This window comes from Argopecten irradians, chromosome 14 (assembly GCF_041381155.1).
Source record: "Argopecten irradians isolate NY chromosome 14, Ai_NY, whole genome shotgun sequence".
In the NCBI taxonomy this organism is placed as follows: Eukaryota; Metazoa; Mollusca; class Bivalvia; order Pectinida; family Pectinidae; genus Argopecten; species Argopecten irradians.
In genome coordinates, this window is record NC_091147.1 from 24848393 (window position 1) to 24864442 (window position 16050).

Below are 16050 nucleotides of genomic sequence, written 5' to 3' on the forward strand. Positions count from 1 at the left end.
CACGTTTCTGTATTATTGACAGGAGAAAATGTAATTGTTCATTTAAACAATAAATAATCCTAATTTAATGATTCATTAGATGCTGCCAGATGAAGCTATACATAGTTATTAATTGCCCAATAACAAAGCAGATGCGCGCAACTGATTCCGACATCAAAGTGTCGAATACTCCACAATATAAAAAATAGCAGAATTTCTTGTAGTGTATTTAGATTATTCTAATAAATCATTAAGCAAGTCGGGTAGTTCTTGCCGTGTCAGCAAACTATGACTGCTATTTCAACAAAAGCGTCATAATTGCATCTCATCATATCTGTCGGCAGTTATGGTACGATTAACACATTTGTAATACAACATACCGTTACTTTTTAAATGTATGTATCATAATTTATCATTAAATTACATATGTGCATGCAACTCTTTGATAAGATGATCTTCTAGTTGCTTTATGTTTATTTTTATTAAGAGTGACACGTGTTTTGTTTTCAACATGTGTTGGCCCTTAAGCCGCTTTCTATGCATGTACATCATCAACTTAAGACCCTGTCACTAGACAGTTCCAGTAAAGCTAAACGAGGTGCCCCTGCAATGCTACGCTGGTCCTACTACTGTACCCTAGACACGACCTAACTATAACTAGGTGGTCACTACAGTCCTATACAGGACTCATAAACACCCTTTACAGCAAAAGACAATGTTTCACTAGCGATTCTACCATCCTTGACAATAGTTCAATCTCATGACACATGCTCTTGTTTTAGTTATTTTGGCGCTACCGATGAAACCGATGTTCCTTCATCTTAAGTCGCCAACAGTAATTGTTATAATAAAACTTATATTGCTTTGTTTGAACGGATTACAATAGTTAGGATCGATTGTTAAATAACCTGTACCGAATATAATCCTATGATAAATCTTAGTCGTGCGTCCATCAGCCCATTCAACCCCACCTGTTAATTTACTCACCTGACCCCTGTTGTATTAAGGATATGTATATATGTTAATTGCGAGTGTAGTTTCGAAAAAGTATTTTTAAAATGGAATGATACATTTTTCAATAATCATATATCTGGTGATCAATTGGGAACATTTACAAATTAAACAGCATTTTTATTTCCCCTCCACAATAAGACTAACAGAGGGAGGATGAATGAAAATGAATAAATATGTCCAGGGAGAGAGTATGAGAAGGTATAAATAAAACAATATTCCGATATCGGTTGTCATATTTTTGACATGCATTGGTGTGTAACATGCATTGGGTTTACTAGCATAGTCAATGGTACGCGTTTGCTACATGTATTCATTATATGTAACCCGTTTATCAGTTTTGCTATTTAAATTGTTAATAAAAGACTGATTCCGTTTGATAGCTACATTAACGTGATCCGGGCTGTTCATTAATTCATTTTCATTGAGGTAATTAATATTATAATAGTGAACCAGTTAGAAATGAGTCTATCCGCCAGATATTTACAGCCCATTTCTGTACTTTTTGATGGGTAGTGAAACACTAAATATATGCAAGTCCGATACCTATAGAGAATTGACATGGTTATGTGGAGTGTAACCGTAGTCAAACAGTCCTCGACAACCTTTTAATTGGCTGAATAATTACCTAATACAAGTACAAGTTATAGAAAGACACGACGATATGAAATATAACTACATAAATGACGTATATACCATGTCGGCAATGTGACTTAATTGTGTCAGTTTAACTGTTATTTATATAACAAATGCTGTTGTTGGCTATAGGCTAGAAATTGAGATATACATCGCCACGCCTATTTCGGTTATTTTCTAATTCAGAGAGTCACAAGAGATTCCACGAGCCAGAAACTACTAAAAATGACTGTATTATGTCAAGTTTATGATACATAACCAGGAGCCACTTACCAGCATAAAGACTTGTAAATACTTAAGTAGGCAGTGAAATACATGGGAAACAAGTGAACGAAAATGAAGCTAAGCATTTTAGCGTTGGTCTTTTCAACAATAGAGGCTTTGACTATGGTTGGATTTCCGCAACTTATCAAAAGAGTATTTCGTGTGGCGCCAGCGGATCAAAGTTTATACAAACTGAATTCATATTTTAGGATTTCGAACCATGCAATCTGTGCTAAATATTGCAAAACTGAACCATGCTTAGCTTTTTCGTACACGATAGATAACTCAACATGCGAGACCTACTCCCGCGTTTTTGAAGAATCAACACATGCTGAAAATTCACAATCGACTTCGTACTTTAACAAGGGTAAGTTTAAAATATTTTTCTTCGCGATTTCATTTGTCAAAATAAGACTTATAAAGTTTAAATACACACCTTCACAAAAACACAGAATTAGTTGAGATTGATCCCATTCATAATTATAATATTTTTACATTCATGTTACATTAATTGGCGTCAAATATGACAAGGCAGACAAGGTTGTTTGATACATAGATGTTCCCCAATAAGTGACTGTTGTTTACCATATTTATCAAACTCGGGTTACTTAATTTTCAGATTTTGAAAATCTAAAAAAAAATTGAAAATTAACTAAGGAGAGTTTTGATAAACATGATTAACAACAGTCACCCGGGAACTGGTTTATTCCATAACTTTTAATTTCACTGTGGTACCAATTCATTCGTCTTCATTCAAGGACACTTTCATCCATACAATTTGCAATCATGATATAGTTCCGCCACAAAGTAAAGTACTTAAATAGAGAGCCTATATTCTATTGTTTAATACTTTGAATAAGCAACTACATATTTTACAGTAAAAAATAAAACTGGAGTGTATAAACATCATTAATTGTGTCAGTTTAACTGTTATTTACAATCGGAATCAAGACATCCTGGTGTTGACGTCAGATAAGTCGTAGGTGTTTACACACTGGAGTGTATAAACATCATTGATAACCAACTGCTATCGAATTTATCACGTTTTTTTTTCATTGTGAAACATGACTAATTTTGAGATAAAATTTTATTGTATCCAGTGTAAAAATGAACTTAAATACAAATAACAACATATAAATTAATATACTCTCACAAACCCTCGCACAGCAGCATGGGCGACAACTATTAATTCTGACTATAAACAAGTCTACTTATAATATATCTATATACAAATAAGTATTGATTTAAATTACATTTTTAGAATTTTCAATATAGTCTTAATATACATATTGACATTACATAAAATACTTAACCGTTTCCGTATTATGATTAAGATGCTCCGTCGCCGCGGATAGAGCATAAATGATACCCATCATTTGAACAAAAACTGATGTATAATTGTGTTTTGTGTGTCTAACTAACACAAAAATCATATAAAATGATTTCTTTTGCTCTTGGTGTATGCGCAATAATTACTTAATTCCATATAGGACATAGCGCCATGGAATGTTTTCGGGACGCAATGAATTATTTTTTTTAAATATTTTTATCTTGAATAAAAATAAGAAGTTTAAACTTTTCAATGATGGTAAGTAACTTTTGTAACTGAAGAAAAATACTAATTCGTTTGCTTTTGTATTCGTCAGCGGTGAATCATCTTTAAGTATACTACGAATATTAGACATCACTCAGAATATATATACACGAATAAAAAACATCAAAGATGAAATATAACTGGTATTCATCGAGAAACAAGAAGTATTTTATTTATTACATTTGCTTTCCCGCTTCTATTTACAAAAGACCATCACTACTTGTTCCGCCAAAGGGTATTCCGCCATTGTATTAGACTGGTTCCCGCCTCAGTTACCTCCCTTGCGTACGCTTCACTGAGGACCGGTAGCGAGTAGCCATCTTGAGTGAGAATTCCTACTCCAGAGTGCGCATCATTTCTGCGCATGATATGTCATCATGGAGACGGCTACTTCCGTTAAGAGAAATAACGTCATTAACGTCGTTCCTATGAGCACCCTAAACTCTGTTAGCACGAAATGATTTCAAAACTGAAAACCTAATTTTACTTTTGTTTATATATCGTTCAAATAAATTATTAATTTTTACGTTACGATCCGTCGCTTCGTGCGTAAAGGGGTTTCCCACGTCTAAAAAAAGTGATGCCAGCGAACCGGATATGTAGATTGACCAATCAAAAAAATCATCATGGTTACCCGCTACCGGTCCCTAGTGAGCGGAGCGCAGCCTGGCGGAGAGTAGAGAACTAAGGGAAGGGAACCAGTCTAGCCATTGTATTTTACAGAGTTATTTGCCCTTGCAATTATTACGTCGTATTTCTGTGAGCATAACGTCATATTTCTACTCAAAAATATGACGTCATTTTTGTGCACAAACTAAAGACGTAACAATTAAAATGATATTTTCACTGTCAATGCTGCATTCCGATTGGTCAAAAGCGAGTGAAAATATCACTGAAGTGAAGTACATCGCTTTTATGTTCACCGTAAAACCGTATATCTCATTGCGTTAAATGTGATAAATTATATTATTGAGACGTCCATTCAGGCCAAACGTAATACACATCGGGATAGTCCGGGGATCAAGCATCACATGCAAGGGACAGGACTGACCACTATGTTATATTGACTTCAACAAAGTTATTTTTTTATACTTTACGAGTTTGTACTTAATTATACTTTTATATCATAGTCCATACTTACATAGATTATACCTGAATATATAATACTAAAAATTATTTACGCTTACCGTTTAACTAGCTTTGGCAGCTGAGACAGAAGTGTCAGGGTTAGTTAAAAGAATTAATTACCAAAATCACACACGTTTGATCGGTGTTCAGAGTAAGTCACATGTCAACACACGAATATATTAAAGTACAACACAAGACACTTTGGTCACAGGTCAAATAGTTAGGCCTTTTAAATAGCTGACATCAGTTAATAAAACATTAACTTTAATATGTTTCCTCTCTAATTTTATTGATTAAAACGCAATAATGATACTTAACAGTTCAACATAATAATCAAAACCAGAAATACATGTCACACATTTTTTATGTTGCATGAATCAAATATAAATTTATTTGTAGAAGGTTGTAAAATCTGTCATGCTCTCTGGTTACATACTAGATATTTTTTGTTACTTTGTTATCAAACCTGAATGTATTAATAACAGATACACAAACATCACACAGTATTTGTGACAGTGTGATTTAATACACATATTATTATCATTCAGACGTAATTAGAAAATCCTGTCTTGGTTATTTTTTAGATATAAAATTGATCTGGATGTCATGCAAATATGTTTTGTGTATTATTATAGTAACTCCAACATTGTTACATAGCTAACTACAATTCGATTTATAATTATTATTATTTATAAAGATATGTTTCTGAATAAAGTATGAATATGAATGAAATTGTCTTATCGATAAACCAGATATACAAAGAAAAACTCCAACATTAATTTTTTTTAAATTAGAATCTTTTTCATATTGATGAATTTAAAAATTATTTTAACACGGTGACTCTTTTTTAAGTGAATTCTCACACTGATTTAAACGAAGTGCAGTGTCAATGTAAACATTAAGATATACATCTGAATAAAGTACGTTATAGTTATTATTCTATATAAATTGCGAGATTGCACGAGATGTCATGAACACAATGTTGTATTGAAAAAAAATGAATATAGCATGGGCATAGTAAATATACTGCATATCCATATGGATAAATGTAGGATAGGTGTAATCTCTCAGCATGAAGTTGATTCGCGAGAATTCTAATCATTTTTCATTCTTCGTTTAATTTTAATTTTTTAAATCAACCATGCTGAGAGATCCCGGAAGATCTCAGAGTCAATGCAACATCGTCTTTAAATGAATTAACTAAGATAAACTATGAAATATGTTAACATTTATTCAACTGAATAATGCCACACAAATAGTTATCTGATATCAAAGATGTGGCATCTCGTTCATAAAACTTAAAAAATATATTGTCATATTTCCATCCTCCGGAGCTGCCAATATTTTGTCTATATTTATCCCATTGTTGGTAGATGTACATTATATGTACGTGCACCTGCTGCTCTAGAACTGTGCGCACCAAACACTCGAATAACATTTTTTTAAATTAAACATTATTTATGCCACAAAAAAATCCTTCCTCCGACAAACAGCTTTATTTGGAGGTACGGTGTTATTAAAAAGCTCAGTAGTTCCTGCTCGTAATAGTTTTGTACTAACCACTTATCCCTGCATGACAGTCCAAACCCAGAGAGATAAAACATTAAACTTATCTAAAGTGAATGGTGCTTGATGAAATCCTGGTTTAGATTTCTTTAAGAATTTATAAAATTAAATGGTAATATTTCCGGAAATATTATCAAAACTAATCCAGTCAAGACTAAGAGAATGTAATGATTGACCAGACCGTGTTCAAACTAAAGCCAGCAACATCATTGATTTGCACTCTTTATGGTTAAAATTGTTTACAGTGTCATCTGGTACGTAATATCTATACCCCTGAACAGGCTATTTTAAGATGAGTTCAACTATTTCAAAGTTATATGATTTAATTTGTGCTATATAGAATATCTACCACAGATCAGGATTTCATAATTTGTGTCAAAGTAGCAAACATTTACTAAAATGACCTACAGATATATATTAATAAGATATCAAATTTATTTGATGTATTGTGGAATACTGAGTAAGGTATATAATTCAATTCTAAAGACATGTATTACAGAATTTCCACTTTATTTAGAATAAACCAATTTTAAGACCTTGGAACATTTTGGGATAGATTCCAAAAATCATTTTAGTAGAAACAATCCTGGAAAGATTTTCGGCATTGATCTCGATAAATATTTGGCAAATCAAATTTGGGAGTAATCTTCTATTTCATTATTTCAGTAGTTATCAACAGTTGTGCAGACCTGATTGGATATAGCTCTGGGGTATACAAATTAGGAAAAGACGGCCCTATTGTATACTGTGATATGGATACTGAAGCTGGACCTTGGACTGTGAGTATTATTCACAATGAATCTTATCCTTAAAAAACTTTAACCAGTGTCATAATAGTTTTCATTGTAGTTTGTACAAAAACAGACAATGTGATATAATATTTTTAAAAGTACACGTTATCCCTTTTCCGTCTTTGTTACGTCATTATGTTGTGAGTGGAATTTTCCAAAAAGTACAACTCTGTAATATGCAAATACCGAATATCCGCATTCTGATGTACATTGTTGTTACATGGTTCTGTAGACCTTTTAGTAATACTTGCTGACGTTGAAAAATGGTCACCTGTAAAACATATACACAAATCATGTATCTACTCAACCTATCCAAAAAATAACCTTGATTCATAAATAAAGACGACAGAAATATATCGATTATTCTCAATCATCATTTACATCAAGTATTAAATAAGAAAAATGAAAGAACAAGGAAAAGCATATTTATATCTCATAAATCCAAATCCCCATTCATATTTTGCTTCAATATATATAAAACTACATTCCAAAGGAAAGGAAACGTTTTAGCCATCTTATATACTTTTAATTGCCCAACTGCATCAGAGTAGAAATTTAGATACGTGCAAAATATCAGTAGTTGTGCAGTTTATATTTTCGTTTTCATCTTTATCATCAAAATGAAAGCATCTCATCAGTCAACATTACGCCTTTCCTGATGGTCTAATTAAGCTATATATATCGTGAAATAAAGTCAATTATTTAGGATGGGAGCCATTCTAACCAGTATCTGTTTTCTTGTTAGTAACTAACGTAGACTTAATTTCTTAATTAGGTTATCCAAACACGAACAAAGGGAGATGTCGATTTTTTTCGTCCATGGAGTGACTACAAGAATGGATTTGGTGATCTCCATGGGGACTTCTGGCTCGGTGAGTGGCGACAACTGTATTTTGTGGATAAGAACGTATTTTTCATATTGAAATCAAATCAGAAATACGAGACATATCTGGTCGTAAAGTAATTTTGCATTTAATACTGAAGAAGATGTCTGTTGTACCTCACAAAATAATGAAAGAAACTTAGATGGAATGTGCAAGGCATTTATTTCAGAAAAACGCAATGTTGAATGGTCTATACACACCCATGACTTTCATATGTAACTATCTTATTCAAAGTCATCATTGTTATGGAATTTTCTCTCTATTTATGAAAACATATATTGTTACATCATTATATGGTGACGAATGATATTTGTGCTATTGTTCGTGTCCTGGACCTGACTTTAAATGGTTGTCTTCTCTTTTACAGGTAACGATAACCTTCACCTCCTAACAAACGTGTCTAAAATCCTGCGTGTGGAAGTTGTAGCTTTGACTGGGGAAAGGGGGTATGCAGAGTACTCCAATTTCCAGGTTGCTGATGAATCTCAAAATTACAAACTGCTTGTGAATGGGTTTTCCGGAAATGTATCATGTAAGTTTCAATTCCACATTCCCGCAATTTAAAACCCTAACTACCATATGCCCTTTCTGAAGTTATCAATCCAAAATAAAATTCGTATAACACGGAAGAATGCAGTCATCAATTCAGGTTAATCTAATTAGGAGATAATGTTTGATTTTATATGGTTACTCCCGGGATAATGAACACATATTATCTTTTATAATATTACCTCTTAACCTTATTAAAAATCAACAGTTGTTTCTTATACTTGCAATTTTATGTGTCAATTAAGATCATTAAGGTATCATTGATATCATTACATAGTGAAACTGAAAATTTCCAGTGTTTCCAAAAGTTTACTTATTAAGGTTATGTCTAAATATCTATCAAGTTGTACGCTTCGATTTCTTTTTCGTCCCGGAAAGGCATAACAATTGGCCAATATAATTTTCATTTCTCTTGAACTAATCATGCTTATCCGTGGTGGAAGAAATACAAGTCTATATCATATACATAGTCTTTCGTCTATGCTCCTATCTACATGTCAGATCATTATGCAATGTTGTTCATCTAACCTAGGCAAAAAACTAGCTGTTTGATAACGAAGCTATTTGATGTGCTATTGTAACATCCAGCTTTGGTCAAACATTTGGAATGGACCGCGAAGCGGTCCATGAAACAAATATCGATACCCTACTAATTTTTATCATTCTATAGAACCACCAGAAAGATACTTTAATCCTTATATTTACAGTCTTAAATATTATTTCCATAGCTCAATATTTACCCAATTTAGTGTTTATGACATTTATAAGGTCAAAATTGAATTATATCGTTTGGCTCAGACGGGCATTTGGAACAGTCATTTGAAGTGGCGGGGATTTCCGCCGATTTATCAATGAGCATACATGTACAACTAAAATAAGTTCCGTCTAATGAAGCATATATCTGGGGTTTCCCGATATGAAACTATAAACCACTTTATTATTCTGCTGTCAAAAACTCCAAAGTGCAAACAAGTTTAATTTTAGGCGTTTGCATAGCATGGTTACATACATGTACACAAGATATCACGTCGAATGATATTTAACGTAGTTGTGACGCGGCGTCCAATTCAAATCGCCTGCATCAAGGAGATGTGTGTTTGAGTTCTTCAACTTTACGATCCGAGTTCTACATTGATCAATTCACGTTTAACATTACTTGACTACACGGATGCTATAATGGTTCCATACTGAAACATGACATTATTTCCGCATTTTGGAGTTTTCGAAACGGACGTCGATCGAGAAACATGTACAAACACAGGTAGGCCTAGTGATAGTAGTGAACCGTAAACGTTAGACAGATCTACCAAATCATAGAATGTTAGCATAAAGTTTCATCGCTGTTTCAATCGCTACTGTTGTTTCCTATCATATCTTATCCATTTACGTGCAATGACAATGGTACAAATACATATAGGATGTACACTGTACATAATGATCTTGTAATGAACAGCATAGCGTTGCTGACACACCATGTAAATATTTTACATTTATACATGTAGGCTTACCTGTATGTGTTCAAACCTAATTTGAAAGGCCTATATGTTCCTCAATCGTACGATCGGGACTAAAAATACTAACAGTTTCTAATGCGGACCATCATATATCCATCCCGTTGGCTCCAGATTACGCGTGGCATACTCATTCCATTGGGAAATAAAGTTGAGTAGCCTTTGGTTGAAATCAACGGGGTTTAAACTATCAATTCACCACTGACTGTAAATATATACTTATATATCCGTTTGAACGTTTACGATTGTATCAAAGTAATCAAAATAGTTGTTAAATATTTTAAACTCGTATCATCATCATCATCATCATCATCATCATCCCCTACATCGACATTTTATCATTATCTTCATGCAGAAAAGACAAAAATACAATGGCAATTTTAGTTACTTAAACAAAAGAATAACATTCAAAGAATTCCCGAATGTAAAGTAAGCAGACATTTCTAATGTGCAAAGTTGCTTCTGTACATGAGGTATAATGAGCGGTAAAATCAATATGTACTAACCTGTATACATAGAATGGGAGAAACATGGTTGCATATAGGGATTGGATTTCGTCATCGATAGATGGAACAACTTCACTTTTGTTCGATGGATGACGCGTAGCTGTCAACACGTGGATTACTAGCGATGCATGTTTTATAATACACATTATTAAATTATCAAAGAACAAAGACAAGAGGATATGTTTATAACTGACCTCTGTCAGAAGGTCTCACGCCTGTCCACCCAAGACTCGATCGTGGGAAGAATACACACAGAGGTAATGTTAAGATTTGACATCCACCAAAAATGAAAGCACTGCACGTCGCCCGATCGGGATCTTTATACAATTGTTTTTTTTTAAATTGTATCATATATAAATATTAAAAATATATATATTATTTACATTTTCCCAAATTTCTATGAAAAACAACAATATACACGTGATGTTGCGCCAAAATGTAAACAAAGCCATGTGTTTCTTTTACAAAAGTAGCCCCTTAATGTTGCATAGAACATTTTCATACGCAAGTTCAAAGTTCAATGTTACCATGCAGTTATGGTAAACAAAATCGGCTAGTATTTGTGTATAGTGAACAAGCCTAGCAAGTGTAAATATATACACTTAAACACCACCCTTTACTAAGAGCTAATCACCAAAGCAGAAACTGTTCACGTGTTTACCTTTGGAAAGAACATGATACTTCTATCCGCAAGGGTAGTTCATATGGGGTATTTATCCTATAACAAAGACGGATAAAACACATATGAGAACTTATATATCAAGGAATAGATTTTGAGGTCACTCTATTTCATCCCAAAAGGAGTAAAAACATTTTATCCTGCAACTGCCCCACATATTGACGGATAACTACTGCCGGATAAACATGTGCTTTTTCCGTCAATACGAAATGCTTTATCCGTCAATACGATCACGTGAATTTGTTCCACATTTGACAGATTTTTTTTCTAAATTGACCAAGAACTTGAACCTTCCGGTGAATGAAACGTCATTCAGTCCCGCTAAAAAGTGACGTCACATTCAATGAAATTACGTCATTTTTACTTTATCGAAAATCTCGTTTAGTGGTGTCATCTTTTTCTTGGCTCATGGCAAAAGTATGTATTGTAAATTAATTTTTGGTGGGTAATTAATGATTTTTCAGTATCTTTACATTGCTTCAGTAATATTACACACAGAATAAATTTACTCGTACTGTTTGCGTATGCGCTTATATATTTCCCACGGTAGTAAAAAGGAGTAAACTCTCATTCTGTTAGTGAATGATTCTTTTCCTCCGCATCAAAGAAGCGTCAAAGAAGCTTCGAGCAAAACCAAGTAAATTAGTGGCATTTTGCTTTTGTTTTGGATGTCATCTCGGCTTTTCTAAGTCTCGCCCCAAAATAAAACCTGTATAGTAAGAAACTAACCATGTATTCTCGATGCCACAGAAGTCATATGTGACAATCTATTGTTACCTCAAAATTCTTATTTATTTACAGACGATGGCATGGCGTACAGTAATAACTTTCAGTTCTCCACGCCAGATAGAGACAACAACAACAATAGCATAGACTGTGGTCAGTACGCCCAAAGTGGTTGGTGGCATTACAGATGTGTGCATGCTCATCTTAATGGGATTTTCAGGAAATCTATTGCTGATAATCAGGTAATGCGATGGTCGTACTTCCCAGACCCAAGTGTGAAGTATCAACCTTTAAAAACGACGAAGATGATGATTCGATAGACTTACCGTAAACTTTTGTTGATTCTAGTCAACAAGGACTTCACACATATACTATAAACATAAGGGTTTTAGCGATAGTTTGATAGAAACACTTTTCGCTACATTGAGGATACTATCTATTTTAAAACGGATAGTTACACATGTTATAGTTCATAATTAAACATGTGCAAAATACAATGAACTGAAAGTTGACATGGTGACACATGTAAATCAATACAAATGTATAGGTGCACCGGGAAAGCTTATGATCTCTGTTTCATTGCACATACTCGATTAATTAAAGTTCAGATGAAAAAAGGATAGATCACAACCTGAAATCGTGTATATTTGTTGACTTTAATCGAAGAAGGGTTTGGTGTTTTAAACAAAACCTTACCTTACCTATTGGTGGTTTTGACACACATATGAAGATCACAAGCATTTCCAATAAAAACCAAAGCATGGACTGTTCAGACTGTCTCGATTCTGATCTGATACGACAAAGTAGAAGGGTTTACCTGGTGAAGAATAAGAAAGATGGGCACTTATCAAGAAGGAGAAAGGTATACAACATCATTAAGATATTGTATTGACAGACTAGGGCATGACTTGGGATTGATGTTCTGATGTTCTGACAGACGGATGGATGGACTGACTGGGGAATGGCTTGAGATTGATGTTCAGACAGACGGATGGATGGACTGACTGGGGAATGACTTGGAATTGATGTTCTGACAGACGGATGCATAGACTGACTGGGGAATGGCTTTGGATTGATGTTCAGACAGACGGATGTATGGACTGACTGGGTCATGATTTGGGATTGATGGTCTGACAGATGGATGTACGAACTGACTGGGGAATGGCTTGGGGTTGATGTTCTGACGGAAGGATGGACTAACTGGGGAATGGCTTGGGATTGATGTTCTAACAGACGGATGTATCTAATAACTGGGGCATGATTTGGGATTGATGGATGTACTGATTGAGGCATGATTTGGGATTGATGTTCTGACAGACGGATGGATGGACTGATTGGGGCATGATTTGGGATTGATATTCTGACAGACGGATGGATAGACTGACTGGGGCATGACTTGGGTTTGATGTTCTGACAGTCGGATAGATGGACTGGCTGGAGAATGGCTTGGGATTGATGGTCTCGCAGACGAATGAATGGACTGACTGGGGAATGACTTGGGGTTGATGGTCTGACAGATGGATGTATGGACTGACTGGGGAACGGCTTGGAATTGATATTCTGACAGAAGGATGGACTGACTGGGGAATGGCTTTGGATTGATGTTCTGATAGACGGATTGATGGACTGACGGGGTAATGACTTGTAAGGATTGATGGCTTGACAGGAACGGTTCGATGGACTGACTAGGGAATAATTGCATGGTGGGTTATTGATGGGCTGATGGACTGATGAAGGGTTGACTGGAAGCTGGCGGAGAATTATGTTCTAAATGAATGTGTCAGACTAAGGCCATATGAACATATGGGAATTTACTGCGAACTGATTGCCTAACGGGAACGGTTGGACTCATGGAACTGACATCAATGGAGTAGATTGGCGCATAACTGGTTAGGTACTCGGTGACTAAAAGGATGGACTGATAAGAAGACAGATAGAATTTTGGACTGACAAATGAACTGACTGTTAAACGGAGTGGGAATGACTGATTTTATGTATTAAATATAATTAGTTTTATGCATTTTCGCATTTATTTTAATCAATATTGGTAATATATTAGCCATATATGCAAAGGTTGGTATCGTAATGTTCGCTTGTCATTAGTATAATTGTAACGCTATAGATTTTATAATGTTATCATATGAGAGATTTCTATGAACACTTAGCTCCCAGAATTGGACTTATTTTTTGCTATTTTCTGTATTTTGCAATTTGATACCTATATGTAGAATATTTATAAATGGACATGCGTCTATCTATGGTACCGTTTTAGATGTTTGTTAGTGTTACTCTACAGAGACATATTAATTCGTCAATAGACTTGCAGTAAATAAAATAAAAATAGTTTGTAAAGGGACATTTGTCCGTGGATTTGTTTGATATAAATAAACGAATGGTATGTAATTTTATATTTGTCTGTTGTTGTATTTGCTGATAATAAGAAAAAATTTGTAATAGGGCATTTGCCCTTAGTTATGTTTGATGCATAAAAAGATGCTGGTAAAAGGACGTATTGAAATTATCACAATATAGCGTCTATTTTGATTAAACCATTTTCATGTCATAATCCAAGTAAGATTAATAAAATTCATAATTAAAAACTTTAGCATCTGGTTAATACGGCGTCTATTGTTGGATGTTGTTCGTGACGAAATTTTTACTAAAAACGAACTATTAACTTCCAATGTAATCTAAAAATGGTAAATATAAAGAAATACGTAGAGTGTAATTGTATGAATGTTATTTTTCTTCCTGATTTAACACTCGGCATAATTTCAAACGGAAAAGTCTTTAGAAAAATGATATTAAATTAAATCACTGTCTTGCAAATGCTAGAATAATTTGCGGCAAATGTCATAATTTAAACGTTTGCATGATAGGTGTTACCATGTACTACATTCTTAAGGCTATGCAATAATATGGTTAAACCAATATTATTATAAATTAATCCATTCAAAATGCATTTACTAAAGTTTGAATGCGTAAAAAAAAACAAGGATTTCATAATTGTGAAGAAATTTTTGAGTCCACGCTGACCTTTTGAATGCTGAAGCAACACGAATCATGTAAAAGAAATTTTAAACTCCTCCGTGTGTTTTCAAAACATATCATTGATTTTATCCGATATATGAGGATATAACTAATGCTGGAATTACTTTACATCATAGGGGAGGAAACTCTAAGTCTGTATGAAACAAAATTGTAATATTTATTTGTAATGTTCAGGTTTAACGGCTCATCGACAGCTAGGATTATTTAGGGCCAAACTTTAAAATTAGAAAAAAAATAACAATGGCACACATTTTAAAATAACGTATTGAAGATTAAAAGTTAAAGGTGCGTCTGAAATATCTTCGGTGTTGAACATATTGTTCTTTGTTCGTATTGTAATATTGAAAAAGGGTCTTAACCATTGGATTGGCTCCAGCTATCTAACTGTGTTAATATATCGGTAATTATTTTGATCAAGTACATTTGTCCTTTTAATAATCCATTTTTTATATTTTCATTTAAACGAGGATCAGATACCAACTGATTATTTTGTTTTGATGGAATGATATCTAAATTTGTTATCATGTTTGGCATCTGTAAACAATGTTTGCTGTGAAATGTAATTTTGTTGATAAACCAATACTTTTATTCTGACAACGAGCATTAGTTTTGCACCTGAACTCTTGTGTTAACTGACTGAGTGTATGCAGTATTAAAAATATGAATGTCTTACTAGACTAGAAATCATGAACATAAATTTATATACACTTGTGTGTTTGGAACGGATTTGTATAGGCTTTGCCTGTTATCCAATTCAAATGCTAATACAATATACTTTATTATATTTATGATCTATATTATACTTTTGTTTATATTTATCCCCTAAATATTCCGTCTTTAAAGCAAGTAATAAACGGTCATGCAATTTAATAAACGTTACACTATGGTGTTTCGTTTGACTCGATAAGACAAGTATTTGTTGAGAAAAACGGTTTTTATTCCCGGTTCATAGGCGTCTCGCGTGGTGTTTAGTAATGTAAAGAGACAGACACGAATCCTTCTCACTTATAAATCCTTGTATTTATTGTATTACCAATAAAATATTTTGAAATTGAAAAAAAATATGTGTGTCTTGAGTTTAGGGGTTGGATCAGGCCCTTTCATCAAAATGAAAATGAACTGTAAAGACTGCGTCTTTCTGTGCCAAAAGCGTGTGAATTGATTCAAAGAAATAA

At 33.8% G+C, this 16050-nt stretch overlaps 1 protein-coding gene across 1 annotated transcript; it reads left to right on the plus strand.

Annotated features, from left to right (window-relative positions):
* Positions 1 to 1962: 1962 nt before the first annotated feature.
* On the plus strand, positions 1963 to 12766 carry LOC138306875 (angiopoietin-related protein 7-like). The gene is made up of 5 exons (XM_069247388.1): positions 1963 to 2257; positions 6845 to 6957; positions 7745 to 7841; positions 8221 to 8385; positions 11900 to 12766. The coding sequence occupies exons 1-5, from the start codon at positions 1963 to 1965 to the stop codon at positions 12142 to 12144; spliced, it is 915 nt and encodes a 304-aa protein (XP_069103489.1). The 3' UTR covers positions 12145 to 12766.
* The last annotated feature ends 3284 nt before the right edge of the window (positions 12767 to 16050 follow it).